This window comes from Antrostomus carolinensis, unplaced genomic scaffold, assembly GCF_000700745.2.
Source record: "Antrostomus carolinensis isolate BGI_N321 unplaced genomic scaffold, ASM70074v2 scaffold448, whole genome shotgun sequence".
Classification (NCBI taxonomy): Eukaryota; Metazoa; Chordata; class Aves; order Caprimulgiformes; family Caprimulgidae; genus Antrostomus; species Antrostomus carolinensis.
Genome location: NW_010333450.1, coordinates 44,477 through 64,046, shown reverse-complemented (window position 1 = coordinate 64,046; position 19,570 = coordinate 44,477). Strand labels below are relative to the sequence as shown.

At 37.2% G+C, this 19,570-nt stretch overlaps 1 protein-coding gene across 1 annotated transcript in view; it reads left to right on the top strand.

Annotated features, from left to right (window-relative positions):
* Positions 1-19,570, top strand: part of COG5 (component of oligomeric golgi complex 5) — a gene marked incomplete at its 5' end in the record, with an annotated part of 66,723 nt that overhangs the window by 17,156 nt on the left and 29,997 nt on the right. The window contains 3 exons of the mRNA XM_010173842.2: positions 1,208-1,412; positions 2,561-2,722; positions 5,234-5,333. Of these exons, the coding sequence (XP_010172144.2) occupies positions 1,208-1,412; positions 2,561-2,722; positions 5,234-5,333 (467 nt within the window). The remainder of the gene's footprint in view (positions 1-1,207; positions 1,413-2,560; positions 2,723-5,233; positions 5,334-19,570) is intronic.

Here is a 19,570-nt window from a genome sequence, read left to right as displayed (position 1 = left end):
ACTTATGATTTTTGGTCATGTGTTCTCTATGAACGCTTAGAGGGAGCGGTTGCATTTTTGAACTGTGAATGATGTTTTTACTTTGCTATAGCTGAGTTTTGGGGAAACAAAGCTTACAGCGAGTGGGCTTTTTCATTTAAGTGATCCATCTATACAGGAATGATCATTTTTAACATAAATTCTAAGTGATTGAATCCACTGACATCAGTACAGATCTCTGGTTCATATAGATCAGAGAAAGACTAGGCAATAGTGTAAAAATAGGAATTCATGGCAGTTTACAGAGTCGATAATAGATCATGACCTGCTTTTGTGAGGTTGGGACAATCTTTATAAACATAACTTGGTGACCTAAAATAACTCTGTGTTTGTTAACAAATATGAATCCTGTGGTATTCAAAATAAGAATATATTTGAGTTGAAAGGATAGGCTAGGTGATATGGGGCAGATGTCTGGAACCTGAAAAACCTATGAATGAATGGAATAGTGTTAATCTCCTAATGCAATGGGAAATCCGTAAAGTATGAGTGATGTTAGATCAAGATTAACATCAGTTGCTAAAACAGTTGTACATTTGTTTCATTTCCTGTTACTTGTGGCAAGCCTTTAAAGGCTGAAAATAATGCTGATTTTTCTTCTGGCTTTGTCATTCTTTGTTTGACAAGTTTAGGAATTGCATTTTAGATACTTTGTTTTAAGAGGTGTGTTTAAAAGCATATGCTTCCCTCATCAGATTTCTTAATACTTTGGACCATAGAAGTTATCTTTGTCTGTTTTAAATTGGTATCTCCAAAGTTGCACAATCCCACATTTTTCCCCATCAAGCTATTGTTAGAAAATCTCTAGATTTAGAGAGATCTAATCACACTTTGGACATAAATGAATGATAATAGTAATAATTAAGTTTCATACCAAACCTTTAATGACCATCATTAGTGTCTTTTTTGTACAAAATACATTCTCCATGTTGTCTTCTAATTGTGGTTTTTGTGCTGGTGCTTTAGATACGTACCTTTGTCAACTGCATTTAATGTGATAGCTCATGCCACTTTGAAATTAATTATAACTATTACATTATTAGTATTAAAGATAGTGTAACATTGTATATAATTCATTTATATAAATGCAAGGGCAGAGGTTGTTTATATGAATCAAAAAATTAGTTTGAACTTAGCAACGTATATTGCTTACTGCTTTATTTTGCAGCCTCTATGTTTTTGAAACAAGCTTTTGAAGGAGAATACCCTAAATTACTGAGGCTTTATAATGACTTGTGGAAGCGCCTGCAACAATATAGTCAAAATATTCAGAGGAATTTTAACACAAGTGGAACTGCTGATCTCTTTGCTGAACTGCAACAAATGGAAGAAGATACACAGGACATATTCATGCAAAAAAAACCAGATTATGAGTATGTATTATAAATTGTAAGGCGATAAAATGTAAAGCTTTACACCCTGCAAGAAAACAGAGTATTTTTAAGAACTTAGTGTTATTCAAATTGCCAGAGCGGGAAAATTTTAAAGGCTTTTTTTTTCCTCTTGTAGTTATTGCTTTAACACTATTTAGCACTAACGCTGTAGAATTTTCATTAGGTTATGTAATTAACAGTGTTAGATTATCTTGTCTTTTACAAAGTCCCTGACTTTGGAACTAATTTTATCTTTTTGTATCTTTGGGTGAAAAAAAAAAAGCAGAATGATGAAAAATCAGTTTTGTATGTGTTGCGACTACAGCAGTAGCTTTTTCTTAATGATACTGCAATCATTGGAGTGTGACAAATGCTCAGTTTGTTATGATTCACAGTTTTTATGTTTATACATTGTAGAATAAACATGATCTGAGTGGTAGATATCAGAAAGATCAAACTGAAACCGACTCATCAAGTCTATTAGGACTTCTAGACTTATGTAAGATAAAATGAATATTTTATATGAGATTTGTATTGGCTTAAATATGTTCCTGAGCAGTCAGTGGGAGACTTCTCATTGACTTCAATGGAAGCAAAGTCCAAAGTTCACCAAACTTCTGACAATGAGGTAGAGTGTTATGAGAGAGCTACTGTTTACTCATTTTCACAAACAGAAATACTAAAGACTGAGGCTTATTAAAGGTAAATTTAAGAAGAGTCTTTCTATGTGAAGCTTTCTATACACATATGTATACCAGGAGATACACTTCTTAAAAATACATTGAGTACAAGCTATCTGCTAATGAAATATGTGAATATCTTTCATTGCAGTTCTGTATATCTTGCTGTTATTTTGCAGATGTTTTTAGCACTGTTTGTCTCAAGAACACATTGAATTAGGAGTTCCACAGAAGTCTTACAGAAAGTGCTAAGAACTGTATTGAACTACACAGAATGACTCCCTGATTAGTTACATGGTTCAAATGAAAAGCAATATGTTATACACCATGAAAATATTTTCAAGTGCATACATTTAAAGAGCAGAAAGAAAACCAGGTTTGATACTGCAAAATTTGTATGGTCTGGAAAGATTCAATGCTATTGGATATTTTAATTTAAAATGTAGTAATTTTGCCTTATATCCACAGTCCAGAAAAGGCCTTGAAAGATTCACTGCAACAATATGAAGCTGCTTATTTGTCAAAATCCTTATCTCGACTCTTTGATCCCATCAATCTTGTCTTCCCTCCTGGAGGTCGGAATCCTCCTTCTTCTGACGAGCTTGACAGCATCATTAAAACTATAGCCAGGTATGCACATATAATAGGTTGCAAAATGTAATCTTCAACATGTTTTTTCTCATAAGTTACAATTTTAGAAATGACACTTTCTTAGCAGTAAAAGATTTATTACTCTCTGATTATAAAACAGGTTAGTGTAAAAATTAAGTCAGGATTTATAATAGAATGGAATAGATTAGACTAGAATATTTCAGTTGTAAGGGACCTACAACGATCATCTAGTCCAACTGCCTGACCGCTTCAGGACTCATCAAAAGTTAAAGCATATTCTTAAGGGCATTGTCCAAATGCCTCTTAAACTGACAGCTTAGGGCACCGACCACCTCTCTAGGAAGCCTGTTCCAGTGTTTGACCACCCTCTTGGTAAAGAAATGGTTCCTAATGTCCAGTCTAAACCTCCCCTGGCGCAGCTTTGAACCATTCCCAGTGTCCTGCCACTGGATCCCATGGAGAAGAGATCAGCATCTCCCCTCCTCCATGTCCCCTCCTCAGGAAGCTGTAGAAAACAATAAGGTCACCCCTCAGCCTCCTTGTGTCCAAACTAGACAAGTCCAGAGTCCTCAGCTGCTCCTCATAAGACTTTCCTTCCAGCCTTGTCACCAGCCTTGTTGCCCTCCTCTGGAGGCATTCTAGTACTTGAACATTCTTCTTAAATTGTGGGGCCCAGAACTGCACACAGTATTGAAGGTGAGGCCACATCAATGCTGAATACAGTGGAATAATCACCTCTTTATTGTTATTTATAATTTACTATAAATTTTATTTATTTTCTGTATTTTGTTTTTCTGGAATAGCTGAAATTTTAATTTAAGTTTTACTGTTTAAGCGCACAAAACATCAGGAAGAGAAACTTCACACATGTTGTAAATGTCTGGTATCTTAAGTGTTCTGACTGTGTCAAAAGGAAGATGATAGTTGCTTGGCTGGAAGTGATAATATGTGATGTAAATATTCTGTTCAGAGTGAAACAGCAAGATAAGAGATAAAGATGACTATTGTATGTAGAATTTGCAAAATTACCAATAGTGTATTTTCCCTCATAAGGTTTTGGTAAGGACTACTCTGTTTAATGCCGTCTGAAAATGATGGGCAGTATTCACAGTAACTGTGTGTGTTTATAATATTAAATACTGACACTGTACTTGTGACTAGGATTTGCAGATGTTGAGAACGTGCCTATTGGTGTGGTTATTGATGTTATTTTGCTCCCTGCAGAGGAGAAAGGAAAACAACATGAATATTATGAAATTTCAGCTGAGTTTTCCGGAGTGACCTTTAGCTAATGGTGTTTGGGGCCCTGTAGAATTCTTGGAGAAGGTTATTCCTATGTTGGGCTGCCTAATGTCTCTCCAGTTCTTGGGAGAGGTTAATCTCATCACTAGCAACATGATGGTCCCTGTGTTTATCATAGAATCATAGAATGGTTTGAATTGGAAGGGACCTTAAAGATCATCTAGTTCCAACCCCCCTGCCATCAGCAGGGACACCTTCCACTTGACCAGGTTGCTCAAAGCCTCATCCAGCCTGGTCTTGAACACTTCCAGGGAGGGGACATCCACAGCTTCTCTAGGTAGCCTGCTCCAGTGTCTCACCACCCTCACAGTGAAGAACTTCATCCTAATATCTAATCTAAACCTCCCCTCTTTCAGCTTAAACCCATTTCCCCTTGTTTTGTCATTAGTTGCCCTTATGAAAAGTCCCTCCCCAGCTTTCCTGTATCCCCTTCGGGGGGGCGCTACTGGAAGGCCACTATAAGATCTCCCTGGAACCTTCTCTTGTCCAGGCTGAACAGCCCCAACTCTCTCAGCCTGTCCTCATAGGAGAGGTGCTCCAGCCCTTGGATCATCCTCATGCCCCTCCTCTGGACTTGTTCTAACTGCTGCATGTCTCTCTTGTGATGGGGGCTCCAGAACTGGATGCAGTACTCCAGGTGGGGTCTCATGAGAGCTTGTCTGTTTTCAGTAGAACATTTATGAATACTGGCCCCAACCGATGGAGATCTGGGGATTCCATAAATAAGAAATACTGGAAGTGATTTAGAAGTCTTCTCCTTCTGTTCCCTGTCATTCCTTTGAGGCTTACACTACTATAAAGGATTGCCTAAAACACAGCCTATTAGTTGTGTCAAGCTAAGGCATCCCCTGGGTATTTCTGCAGAGCTCATGTAATTCTAGAGTTGAATGACTGTGTATTCACCTGTAATGTTTGAAGGCTGCTGCCAAAGCTTGAGTGTAGTTAATTGCAGTCAATATTTTTAAATGACTTACTAATAGTGATTTCATACTGAAGTGTCATTCCTAAACTTTGCTCATTTTTACTAGAATAGGAACACTGCACATAAAATTCCCAAATGACTTGTTAAATTGTAAACTGAATTATGCTACTTAGAAAGAATTGGTTGTATGTGTTACTCTCTCTAAATTGATATGCCATGTAGCTACGTATTCATAGTTAATTCAATATCAATTAAATACAGCACTGTTTAGTTGTTAATTAAAGATTTGTAATCTTTGCTTCTAGTGAGCTAAATGTGGCTGCTGTTGATCCAGACCTGAGTTTAGCTGTGGCAAAAAATGTGGCAAAGACCATTCAGCTCTACGGTGTAAAGTCAGAGCAGCTTGTAAGTAATTTTAAATTTCTAAAAACTTCACTTTTTCTATGTACAATGTTCTGGGTTTTGTAGATTTACAGCATAACACTAGAGCAATCTAGATAGACAAAACCTTCGAATTGGCTTTTTTTTTTTTTTTTTGGAAACATTTTCAGTTAAATTCTGCCTTCATATAAACAAAGTCTTTTGATAGCAGTAAAATTTGTCTGCATGACTCCAAATTGAGTTTGCCTTAATAATTTAAAAAATCAAAATTGTAGTTGTTAAACTGAATTGAACTGTCTTTATTTTACTTAATATTTACTAACATTTGATATTCCATTAGTTGCACAATACATTGTATTTATGATATTAAAATCTGGGCTATTCAAAAATATTTTTTCACTATTTGCAACAAAATTTGGGCATTTTTTCCATATATTTATTATTTGTTATATATTTAACTGACCCTTGATTTGTTTGCATTTGTCAAATGCTTTCAGTCGTTTGCCATGCACGGTTATCTATTATTAAACTGAAGAGAGGAAGAATCCCCAAAGCCTTATCCTTTGGGTAAGGATCCCCAAAAAACCAATGGATAGTGCAGTGAATGTCATCGTCATACAACATTTTTAAGATCAGCAATTTTCTCATGAAATTTTAATGCTTTTCTTATGAAGAAATTAAAATAATTTTTGCAATATTCAGACCCACAAGAAATTACTAACTGCTTGTGTTAGTACCCAAGATTTTCACTTAAACATTAATTCTGAAAGCAAACTCAGACTCTGGTGACATTCGTTTACTATATGGTTCATTTAAACAGTGATACTTGCTCACAATTTTTTGTAACAATTGACTACAAAACATTGCTGCAATTAAGTTAGTATGGATTCTGTTTACCTTATCTTACACCAGATACCTGCTGTCTTGGAATAGCTTTTAAAAAAAAGTGAAATTCACTAACACATATCTTGTTTAGCATGTCTGTTGGATGAATTGTATTGAAATTTTGCAAACCAGTGTATGGAAGAGGAATGTAGATGAAGCAGTCACAAAGGCCATAAAGAATATTTAAAAAATTTAAATAAAAATATGTATTTACATTATTTGGTTACATATTTAGAGCGTAGTGGTCAAATTGGGTCTTCCTTTAAAGACACTGAATCATGGCTTCATAATTTCAGAGTGAAATTTGATCATGAAAGAAATAAGAATTTTTAGTATGCTGTGAGAGTCATTAGGGATAAAAAATATTATACTTGTGTCTCTTATTTATCATGGAGTGTAGTGTCAAATAGTGACATTCAACCAGAAAAAAAAAGAAATATCATCTGTAACTGTGAAAGCACCAGGGTCTGTTGTGCTCATCACAGATCACAGAATTGTAGGGGTTGGATGGGACCTCTGGAAATCTAGTCCAACTCCCCTGACAAAGCAAGTTCACCTAGAGCAAATTGTACAGAAGTGCATCCAGGCGGGTTCTGAACATCTCCAGAGAAGGAGATTCCACAGCCTCTCTGGTAAAGATTTTTCTCCTCACGTTTAAGCAGAACCTCCTGCGTTCCAGCTTGTGCCCGTTGCCCCTTGTCCTATCGCTGGTCACGACTGAAAAAGAGTCTGGCCCCATCTTGACACTTGCCCTTTAGATATTTATAAACATTGATAAGGTCCCCTCTCAGTCTTCTCTAGGCTAAACAGACCCAGCTCTCTCAGCCTTTCCTCATAAAAAAGATGCTCCAGCCCCTTAATCACCTTAGTAGCCCTCCACCGGACTCTCTCCAGAAGTTCCCTATCTCTCTTGAACTGGGGGGCCCAGAACCCAGATTCTAGGGGGCCCAGAACCCAGGCCAAATATTCTAGATGTGGCCTTACCAGGGCAGAGTAGAGGGGGAGAAGAACCTCCCTTGACCTTCTGGTCACACTCTTCTTTATGCATCCCAAGATATCATTGGTCTTCTTGGCCACAAGGGCACATTGTTGGCTCATGGTCAACTGGTCATTCACCAGGACTCCCAGGTCCTTCTCTGCAGGGCTGCTTTCCAGCAGGTCAACCCCCACCCTGTACTGGGGCCAAAGTTAGCCTGAAGTCCAAGGTGGCAGTCCTGCTGACCCCTCTCCTGCCTTCTCCAAGAACAAAAAACTCTTATCATTTCGTCATCACTGCACCTGAGGTGGCCTCCAACTACCACTTCACTCACCAGTCCTTCTTTGTTAGTGCATAACAGGTCCAGTGGGGCACCTTCCCTGGTCGGTTCCCTCACCAGCTGTGTCAGGAATTTGTCTTCCACATGCTCTGGGAACCTCAGAGATTGCCTCCTCTCTGCTGTGTTATATTTCCAGCAGACATCTGGCAAGTTGAAGTCCCCCACAAGAATGAGAGCCCGTGATAGCGAAACATCCCCTAGCTGCTTGCAGAATATTTAATCTACCTCCTCATCTTGGTTGGGCGGTCTATAGCAGACTCCCACCATGATATCTGCCTTACTGGTCTTCCCCCTGATTATTACCCACAAACACTCAACCCTATCATCACCATTATTAACCCCTCCTCCTCTTCTTCCTTGCCTGTCCCTCCTGAAGAGTTTGTAGCCGTCCACTGCAGCACTCCAGTCATGTGAAGAATCCGACCACGTTTCTGTGATGGCTGCTGTATCATAGTTTTCCTGCTGCAGGATGGCTCCCAGCTCCTCCTGTTTGTTGCCCATGCTGTGTGCATTGGTGTAGATGCACTTGACCTGGGCTGCTGGTCCCGTCACCTTATTAGAGGGAGAAGCCTCAATTCCCTTGTGATAATTCTTGGGAGCCTCTGTGGCTCCTACCTCATCAAAACACCTCGTATCTCTGTTATCTCTTGTATCACCTCTGTTAGAGTTTGAATCTGGCCAGTGGCTTGTTCAAAAGTGTTACATTGTTTTGTGATCAGCCAGCTGGCAAATTCTTAAGAAATCTTTAAAAAAAGGATATGTAGAAATAAGCTGACAAGTATATGATTTGTGGCTTTGTGTTACCCAACCTTAAACTACAAGAATGTAGGAGTAAAGAGGGAGTCTGAGGCCTTGAACTTCTTGAATTTGACAGCTGAAAATAAAGCCTGGAACTTTGAAAAACTAAGTGACAGGGTTAGTCAAACTGGCAGAATGCATGTGAATGTCCTTCAAGACTATACCTGCAAATTGTAAAACAATATCAACTATGTATTGCACAGCTACAATTTTACTTTATTTTTTCCATTTTCCTTACTTACATGTTAGAAAATTAAAAACTGTAAGGGCTCAACACACTTGCCAAGGCATAGGTGTATAGTGCCATCTTTAAAGTGCAAAAATATCATGCCTAGTCTCCAGCTGCCTCTCCAGAAGCGCATGGCTCTCCCACTTGTCCTGTGCTGTGCTTGCCAGCCCTGTGGATATAATCTAGAACATCTTAAATTTTTTTTGTACCTATTTTTGGGCAGACAGATTGAGCCCGAAATGTGTACCATGTGTAGAACAGGAGCTATGTCAGACAGCACTGTTTCATTATGTTTCAGTGGTGTAGCCAAGAATGCAATCTTCATTCAGTCTTGCAACTCAGCCTCCACCGATAGCTTTCTAAAGCTGAGAAGGGTGACCATGTAACGTTTCCGCTCAGATGCTTAATTTCTGATAGCTATAGTAGAGAAGGGATAATTTAATTTCCTGAAGGAACTTGCAGTTGAGTATTCTTCCAAATTAAAAGTAAACAAAAGAATCTCGTAATTCTCAGTGAAGGAAGATTGGGGTGGGGGGCTTTTAAGAGTCATTAGAAACTTTTTTTTTTTTTTTAATATTGTAATATTGCAGGTAGATTTGAGTGGTAAAAACCTGAAATGTACAGTCCTAAAAGTATTGAGACATTCTGATGTCAGGGTTTTTATTTATTGAATTTCGTGAAAAAAAAAAGGAATTACAGTTCACTAAGATTTCATCACTGTTTCTCCAGTTAGCTTTAGATAGGACAAATAACAAGAAAAATGTTATTCAAGGCTCAAGGATTTTATCTTTGAGTAAAAGCAGCATCTAGCAATCTGTACATGTGGTGCTAAAGCAAAAACAAGTAAGAAAAAATGGCCTCTTCCTGTGAACCCAAAATGTTTTGTTTGTGTTACTTGGGACTTTGTACACTATTGGCTTTTGGTTTCCAGCTTTCCCCATCCAAGAACTACCTGTGATTGTGCCTGAGACCTGTTCTTGTATTAACCAGTTCAAATTAATTCAGATAAGAAATAAATAACCCTCTGTGAGCAGCAGGTAGATATATTCTGCTGTTGGGTCAATCTTTAGCTAACCCCTTGCTGATGCTTGATGTGGTTGGTGTATGCTATGAAGTGTTCAGAGTTATTGTCCTAATTTCACCCAGTGTAATTGCAGATGTTCTTACTATACAGAGTTTGAAGGCATAATTATACATTGCACTAAATTAAAAAAAAAAAAAAAATCTGTTAATTTGAGAGTATTACCTTTCAACTTTACCACCCAGCCTGTGTTTTTTTAGGTCATGCTGAGGAAAGGTGCTTGGTATATTTTCTCTGTGCCATTATTGTTTTGTCTCTTCTTATGCACATTTTCCCTAAATTAGGCAGCCTGAACATCTTCATAATGATTACAGATGCTGCGAGATTTGCATTTAGTCACCATTTCTACATCCTTCTCATTCCAGATTGGAAGAGAGATTATAAATCTGATCATCATGTTTTGGATAAAAGCAAAATATTCCCCTTACGCATTTGCACACTGTAATCCATTGCTTACTTTTTAACGTAATAGCTGCTTACTGAGCCAGATTTTGTTCACTAGCTACTTTTTCATACAAGTGAGGTAGCCCAGATAAAAAAGGATTCTAACTTTTCTCCTTGATTCAAGAGTTTTCTAGAGAGGTCATCCATTCCCATTTGCAAATACTTTGTTTACCCATCTTGGTTGACACATATAAGGTGTTGTGCTCTTGTTTAACTGGCCATATAAGGAAAATTGTCACTTTCCTCAAATGCTGACAATAAGTACAGTGGAGGGAAGAGATTCATGAGAAACCAGTAAGTTGCATTTCTTGAAAACAAAGAAAAAGTTGAGTACTTTTTTTTTTTTTTGAGAATCCATACTGCTTAACAAAAGACCTGAACCTCATGAACCTGCCTCCTAGAGATATTTTTACCCATTTGTATAACTGATAGTTGAGAAAAGATGTAAAAGAGAGCCTGTATCTTACTGACATCTTCATTAGATGCCTTTGACATGGCAGCAGTAATTGCATGGCAGGATCTTCTAGGGCAGTGGTCTAAACTTTTTTGGTCGTGTATCTCTATCAATAAAAACTTTTTGAGTATGCGTCCCCATTACATGTATTTTTATTTATTTATAAATACATGTACTATTGAAGTTCTGATATTTTCTTCCTGCATCCCAGTGGATTGTCTTGCATAATGCCTGTGGTACACGCACCCCACTTTGAAGACCACTGCTCTAGGGTAATACTCTGCAGTAATCTTCCGTAATAGGAAGTGAAGAGATTTTGACTGTCCATTTTTGGGAAAGATGCCTGGTTGATTGCAGAAGTCTTTTAAATTAATGTTTGATTTTGTTCATGTGCTACTTGAAAACAGATTTCTCATTTATGTATATAAAAATTAAAATTATAGTCACCTGTTGATTGGAAGTGAGACAAAACTGTATTTCCCTGGTAGATTACCTGTAATGTTGTCATTTACTGAGCTGAATTTTAAATGTACTTGAAATGTGATTTCTCCTATAATTAAAAATCTTTGTTGCAACTTTGCAATCACTGTGTTTTGGTTTGCCTGTTGATAAAGCTGTTTCTCTTACTGATACTTAGAACTGGATGTCTTGAGGAGAGAAGTCATGAAACATTGAGGGTTAAAAGCTCTGAAAGTTTACAAGATGTGTACATTTGCCAACAAGCAGAAAAATAATTTGCAAGATTGTCCTTTTAGAGACTGAAGGTGGAAGAGCCCTGTTTGGTCATCTAATCTGTTCCCTTCCCAGCATAGGACAATTTTAAACAATATTTATTGTTGGGGGTTTTGTTGCATTTTTTCTGCTTTTAGAGTGATGATTTCAGTTACCTCATATATTGTGAGTAGAAATATAAGTACTGTATGTTCTCTTACTTTTGTGCTATTTCTGTTCAGCTTGGCATGTGGGTGGATTGAAATACAGTAACACACCCACCAAGTGCACATAGATGAAATGTGTTGTGCTGTGAACATGAAAATGCAGTTGTTTAGAGAAGATGTAATTCTCCTACTTTTTGAACCTGGAGACCTCTACTAGTTTCCTCCCTAGAGTTACAGTCATCTTGTCAGACTATCTTTATTAATTGCAATCAGAGTCCCACAGCAATCCTTCCTGACTTGTCTTGTGGAGGCTGTCTTTCTGCCCCCTCCCACCATAAGGCATCACTGTCAGAGACAAAGTGGCCTTGTATCTTTTGGCCAATAAACAAGAAAAGAGTAATTTGCAGAGGCAGGATTGTAAAAAAAGGTTTCCCACTTGCTTTTCAGAGCAGGTGGGGGTGATTATGCTGGCAACTTCTGGTGTATCAAACTATCTTAAAAAACATTTTTATATGTGGGTATGTAATGGTATGCTTACGTGATTTAGTCAAATACAAACTCACTCTGCTGTGCTCCCAAATGGCGGGGCACATTTTAGCTCTGCTCCAAGCCAAGGTGACCAGCTCAGCCTTGGCACCTGGCTGAGCGTAACACTCTCATTCTGCCTGGAGCAGAAGCAGAGCAAGGTCATGTCTGCTTGAGGTACAGGCAAAGCAAGAATCTGCATGGCCATATTACAGTAGGCAGATTTATCCTAAGGTTAGGGTGGGTAAGGCTAAAATCAGTGGGAGCTGTGATTGCCTGTAATTTGAGAGGTTCCTAAATATGGAATATTGTATTTTATGGAGTAATATGTTTCAGAAAAGTTTGTCTAAAAAAAGGGATCTTTCCAACAGACAAGAGGCTGCAGGCAGATGATATAATGGAGATCTTTCCCACTGTCAGACTTGTAAGCAATCATAAAGAGGAAGCACTCAGAAGATGGAGAAGGAGAGTGGGTGTAATGAGGGAGGAAGGAAATAGAGAATTTGAATCGTTCTTTTATTCCCTTAACTAGATGTGGTTGGACTTGTGTCATACATCTTAAAAAATTGATGAATGAGGTGGAGGCCCGAAATACAGGCTGTGGGTAGTGCTCTGGGAGAGCTACTAATCTATCCTTTGCCCATAGCTCATGGAAGAGGCTTGGCTTCTCATCAGGATTTTACCCTGGGCAGTGGTTGTGGGATTTTCGGATTATCAGGTTTGCCTAGTATAAACCACTTGAAAATTTTTAAGCACTGTACAGAGAACACAGTCCCTCCTAACATTTTGAAGAATTCTTCCCTGACCTGCTAAAGAAAATATAAGGTGACACAATGTATTTTATATTTTTCAAAGTTAAAATGCTAGTAAAAGTGAGTTTTGAGATTAAAGAGAAGACATAAGTTCCCCAAAAACTGGAGTCCCTGTACCAAAGTTCAAATAGTTGTCCCATATCCTCACAGGGCAGGACATTGATTCACATATTGACGACCTCCGGTACCGGACACGCCAGAAGGCAAAATGAGAGAGAACTTGCTGTTCTGATCCCAAAAGCAATGGACCACTGTACACTTGGGACACAAATAAATTTGTATGAATTTTCTTTGGTGAATGAGGTTTTTAGATTCTGGGTTGTTTTGAGGCAAAAGTCAGCATAAGCTGGTATCTGTGAGAGTAGGCAGCCTCTTTCTCACTATCCTGGATCCTAGTAATAGAACTGAGATTTATTTACATTTACTTAAGTAAATATCTGAGTTTTGTAATGTTATACATGGCTTTAGAACATGCACCAGTGGCAGAGTACTAGAGCAGTAATATGCGGGTACTCAGCCAAGTACAAAAAGGTTTTTGGGAAGTAACTGGGAAGTTTTGGTTTAGCCTGATACTGTTTTTCAAAGTAATGGTGAAACTGGATTTCAGATGTTGGATTAATGTTTAAATATAAAGTGACTCTGACATAAAAATTCTAAGATTAAAATGAATATACATGATTTCTAAACTTTATTTTTTCTGAAGGTTTACTGAGATCTACTTTTCAATTAGCTGATACTAAATAGTGTAACTGGGACTGTGTTATTGTAAAGTATTATTATCTGTCATAATGATGAGTAGCATGTACTTGATGACAGATGTTTTTAGTGCATTATTGTTTAAGAAAGTACATACCAAAAAAGAGCATAAGAAGCAGAAAAACATTACACTTCATTGTTGCTTCAGCCCCTCCTTCAGAGTCAAATGCTGATATGTCCCGGTCACTCATGGCTTGTCCCCAAATGATCTGGATTTGCTTTTGAAACAGAGTGGAGAGAAAAACATACAACTGTCCTCAGAACAACGAATGTAAGTGAGTAAATGAGCTTAGTCTCCTCTGTTTGAAGGCAAATTTGTATCATTGAGGCTTGTTCTGTTTAGTGTTGACCTCACTTCAATGATCAGCAAAACGTATCTGGTTTTGCTGCAGAAAGGCTTTGTATTAAATGGTTCCACACCATCACCTTGATATTTATGATAACGTCTGCCTCTCTCAGTTGAGAGTACAAGGTCAGTAGAGGTTTATGACTGACACTCAGGACTTAATTTGCCATCTTAGCTGTGAACCCTCCCAGTCTCCAATATGGGAGGTAACAGTGACGTCTGTACTAGTCAGCGAAAGGTGCCTGGGAACATTCCTGGGCACTGTGGCCAGCTGAGGACCACTGGCCTCATGGTTGGTAAGGGCTCCCCCTTCCCAAGGCATGGAGCCACCTGCCAGCGCCCTTTCAGGGATAATCCCTGCAGTGTTACCCCTCCTGAGCTGTGACTGGGAGGGTGGTTGTTGGCCCAGGCCAAAGACTTGCTACTGACTGTCCTAACAGTTTAGTGGTACAGATGATCACATGCCAGATCCAGGAACCTTTCCTGGCACTGGTTTTTAATTTACTGCAATGGGTGTAGCCAATATGTGAATGAGACTGAACAAGAGTGACATGCAAAATCTGTTCAAGAGGAAGCTTAAAATGCTGACAGATTGGGGTAATTTTTTTCTTGCATCTGGAATTCATACTTTCTTACTTCTGATGTAAATAAATCTCGAAGGCAAAAGTTAGGAGATGCCGATGTCTTCTATAGTAACATTGCTTTTGCTTTTATGATTTCCTTAGATTGTCAGAGCTTCAAAAGATATGCTTTCCTGAACATATCTTTCTCTCTGTGGTGCTTGTCAGCCATACTTGACTTACTTTCAAATAGCACTTGGTTCATCTAGCAGAGTTTTAGTCCTTGAAAAGAGCACAGTTGTCTGTGGCGTTGTGGCTGGTTGGCAGCTCCACATACTGCTGGGTGAGTGCAAGAGAACTCTTGGATATTAACTCTTCAGAAACTCAACACTATTTAGGTAGCCAGATATTTCTTTGAGCCAAATCAGATGACAGGTTTTTGGATGCCAGTGCAACCAACCCCTTCTGCAATTTAATATTCTATTTTTAGTGAATATAATGGATGGAGGTATAGGCTGAGGAGCATCTATCTATCTGTCATGTTCAGATATTTTTAGAGCACTGATCTTTGTAATGCTGATCAGCACCAAATGCATTACATAAGATTAGCATCAAAATATATATAATGGAAAGTCAGCTCTGCTGCAGTTGTCCTTAGATTATTTTTAGTATTGCCCACAAAACTTGTATAGCTCAGTGCATTATCCTGCTATTGTGCTCTCTCTCTGTAGGAATAATTTTTAACGATTAATTTCAGTTCTCAGACCTTTTCAATCACAAGTCTCCTTCCTGAGGCTTCAAATAAGATTGTCAGTCAGTGATACATATTTTGAAGATTTTAATAAATGCCCAGTTTCCATTACGACTGAAACTGAGACAAACAGTTTATCTCTCATCATCCTTCAGTTTATATTTGAACTTGGGTTTTGCAGGTGCAAGATTCCAAATTCTATTTTACTTACATCCTCAGCTACTGTTGTGCTCTTTAATGCTGCTCGGATGGCTTAATCTTTTGCAGTTAACCATAGTGATCTTTTCAATTTTGCACTTTTAGTGGATATTCAGAATTAATATCTTCCTATTAAATATCTCTGGTCCACTAGGTAGCCATTTAGGATGTGTTGGAATAGGTTATTAGGGAGATTTTCTGAGTTTAAAGAGGCAGACTGTGAGAAAACACACCATATTACTCTCACACCACTCTAGAAAATGTATTTTTGTCTTTCAAATGTTCTGCAAGAAAGCTGATCCTTTCCTTTGAGTATGCTTAAAAACTAGTTTGTAATTACTGAGGTTTAAAATAGATCTCAACTTTCTGCACGTGCATCCCATCATCATAACTATTTGTGATACTGTGACAGATTGAGTCTTCATTTTTTTCATTATTTCTTTCTTTGTAGGTTTATGGTGCATCTGATATATGATATTCAATAGAAAACAGTCTGCTGTTTGGTTTTAGTGATGTAGTTTTGAAAGCATAATTCTGTCATACCGTGGCTTCACAGGTGTTCCTGGATCTCTCTTCCTGAGATTACAATTAAATGTGTGGTTTATACTTTTACTGTTTAAAAACAATCTCTAATTTACTAACACTTCCCTTTGGTTTGTAAGCCTCATTGCAATAAAGTGAATGAGGAAAGAAAATGCTAGAATACCAGATAGAACAGAAAAACAACAATTAATTCAACTTAAACTCTGAGCTGAAAATGAGACAGCATCTTTACGAGGAATTTTCATAATGTAGTTTGTAGAAGAAAAAGTGTCTGTCATGCTTGATCAAGGGAATGAAGATTTAAATAAGCTGTTTTCAGTGTATTATTTAGATGATAAGCAATATGAATGGCATATTTTTGTCCGGAATCTGAAAGGCTAAGTGTATTATAACTGATCCAGAGACTGTATTGGAATGTCTTGGCTCAGTCACTGAAATTGTTTAGAAAAGCAGAAAGGCAAAGGAAGATGGGATTTAAAAGTTAAAATATTGCAATGATAAAACAGTTGGATGAGAAGGATCAGGTCTTAATTTTCTCTGAGTATTCATGGAAATAGGAATTATTTCTGAACCTTTCGGTCTATACTTAGTGGTTGACTAGGAGAAGGCAGCGGGGCTGGACTAAACAAATTCCCCATTCATTTTGCCCGTCTGACAAGTAGCAAGGAAAAATATCTGTAATGTGTTGTGAGAAAGAAAGATGTTGATCTAGGATGGCTAGAATTCTGGTTTCTTCTTAGGGAAATTAAAAAAATTAATTTACAGAGGAAAGCATTTGTTGGATTGGCTTTAGTCATATGTATTCCTAAGGAGAAATGAACCTTACACCAACCAAAAACATTGTTTTGCTCATTTAATTTATCCAGGTTTGCTAAATGAAATACGCTGTTGTAGCAAGAAAATGGATGTGAGCCGCATATCTATTAGGACGTTTACTGATGTTTACTGACATAATTTTGTTGTTTAGGGTATCTGTGTTGTTGTTTTTTTGTCCACCCATCCTCTTATCTGACATAGCTAAATTTAACTAGCTGAATAATTCAACAAAGTACGGGAGAACAGAGTGAAGAAGGAGAGAGAAAATATTTCCTGGAATCACATTATTCCAGTGAAGGGAAAATACTGTTCTTGCACTGGAATTTTGGCATAAGATTTAAATTCCAGCAAATTTATGAGGACTGTGATGGTTTTGAAAAGCATTATGAATTCTCATTGTAATGACATAAAGTGAATTTCTGATTGCCTTTTTATTATGTGATCTTATAAGAATTAATCCATGTCTCATATTAGATGGTGTTATATTGAATTGTGAGCTTTCATTTGCGGGTGAATCACTATTCAGGACATATTCCAACAATGAGATTTGTCTGACAGTTCCAGGGAAACATATCTAGTCCTCCTGTCTAAATGTCGAGTATTGTGAACTTCGGATGGAAGTATGAAATGTAATAAGCTCACAAATCGTCAGGAACAGTAGTGAAATGACATTTTGGGAAAGGTTTTCTGTAAATAACAGGTCAGTTACAATGGTGTAAGTAATGTGAAAGATTATATTTTCCCCACTTCTTTTTGAGGTACATGAATTAATTGTATTATACTAGTACCTTGAAGACATGGTGTTAGTGTCATTGAAAAACTTGTATCTATGCTATTTAAGTGAGAGAACCCCAAATGAATTCAATATTTGGCACATTAAAGGAATTCATTAATAGGTATTTAAATAGAATATGTGGGAGGCTATTATATACTAAAATAATTTCAGAATAATTACTATTTCACTGTGCAGTAATAAAAGCTAAAAATGGCAGTATGTCTAATTTAAAAATAATCAGAAGTCAGGTAAGGTTTTGTATTTTTTTTAATGGAAAAAAGAGTTTTGTTAAAACAGTCATTAGGAAGCTACTTCTATTGGTCAGAGAATACTTAGAAACCTATAGCTGATAAGTCACTTAAAACATTTAAACTTTAAAAAATTGAATTAAAAATCTAGAGAAGAAAGTTGCATTAAAAAATAACTCATGAAACATTTTCTTCATTCTCCTGTTGTCTTTTGCTGGTTAGATCGTGACTCACATAACAAATGTGTGATTTTTATTTTTTTTTTTAAGAGGAGACTGGCTAAACTCCAGAAAAAATCATCCAAGCATAAAAGGCTGGTTTTGAAAGTATTGTGCACTTGATTTTATCTTGCTGGGAAAGTGGTTAAAAGACTTCATTAGATCTAGCATGTTATTTTGCTAACAGGTAGAAAAAGAACAAGATTGCACAATCCTTACAGTATTTTGTTACAGTGCACCCTTAAGTTATTTCATACCAAATTAAATTCTGTGATTCAGAAATGGATTTGGTTAAAAGTATGTTGATGTGATAAAGACTTTGGAATTTTGCAGTTTTGGGACAACTCTAATGAGAGTTGGATAGCATAAAGCTCATTTTTAACTTATGCAGTGTAGAAGTATTTTAATCTCAATTAACACCTGGACTTGATACCAAAACAGGCAGATGGCAATTAAATAAGTTGATTATATTTTTTATGTGTAGGTGAATATCACCCTATCATGGTGAACCCGTCTCACATGTCTTAGGGATGGATGTCTACTTGTCACCTCTGGAGGTGCATTCTCAGTAACTGCTTGGGATCGACAGCTATTGGAATGATTAATCATTCAATCATTAATTTGGCAAGCATTAAAAATTCAGTAAGCTGTTAACAGTCAGATATATCAGGATCAACAGGCATTGTCCTTGAAATCCCCTTAGACTTGGGCTAGCTGGATAAACCTGAATCTGAAAAAATGTCAAATACAAGGGACATAATTTTCAGAAGTTGAAAAATGATTCAGAGTGTTTCAGGTTTAGGATTCTCTGAGATTCCCTAAAGGAAATGGTTTTAGGTGCTTCCTGATAGTGGAGTTGTTTTAAAGCATCTCATTATTTAAGGACCATGAACCATTACTCACTTTTGATTATCTGGACAGTGCTTTTCTTCTCAGATGATTCAAAGACTTAGAGATAAATCCTGTCTTTTCTGTTACAGAAAGACCATTTGCTGTTTTCCACCAATTTCTTCTGCTTTTGAAAACATTAAGGAAGGAAAAAAAACCAAAAAACAAAACAGAAATACCCCGAGGGAACAGTTTGATGATTGCTCTTGTTCTAGCATGAATAGCATAAGCATGATGTTTGTTTTTTTTTTTCTTGATCAGGGACTTAACAGTCCCTTCAAATTTTTCTTCCCAAAATAATTATTGTGTTTTCTATAAGATTTTGAATGCCTTCACCATAGAGCTCTTTTCCTAGAGCTCTATTCATATTTCCTAGAGCTCTTTTCATAGAGCTCTATTCCTGGAATATAAAATTTTCATTTAACTGAGGAAGCTAAAAAAAAAAAATAAAAAAATTCTGGAAGCTAAAAGAATGTCCTGAGGTGCAATATGCATGTTTTTATATACATTTTAAGTTACTGCCTGAACGCACAGCCCATTCCTTTCTTCATGTCTTGAATATTTCTTCCTCTTTGAAAAATTAGAAGTTGTTCCAAGAGCATAAATTCTTACTTATGATTTATTCTTAAATTTTAGTTGTTTTTTTTTTAAAAGCGAACACTCAATTTATCCTGATCAGTCAAGGATCTTATTTTCCGTGACAGAGTCATTCAAAAGCTACACTTTGAACCTCTAAATTG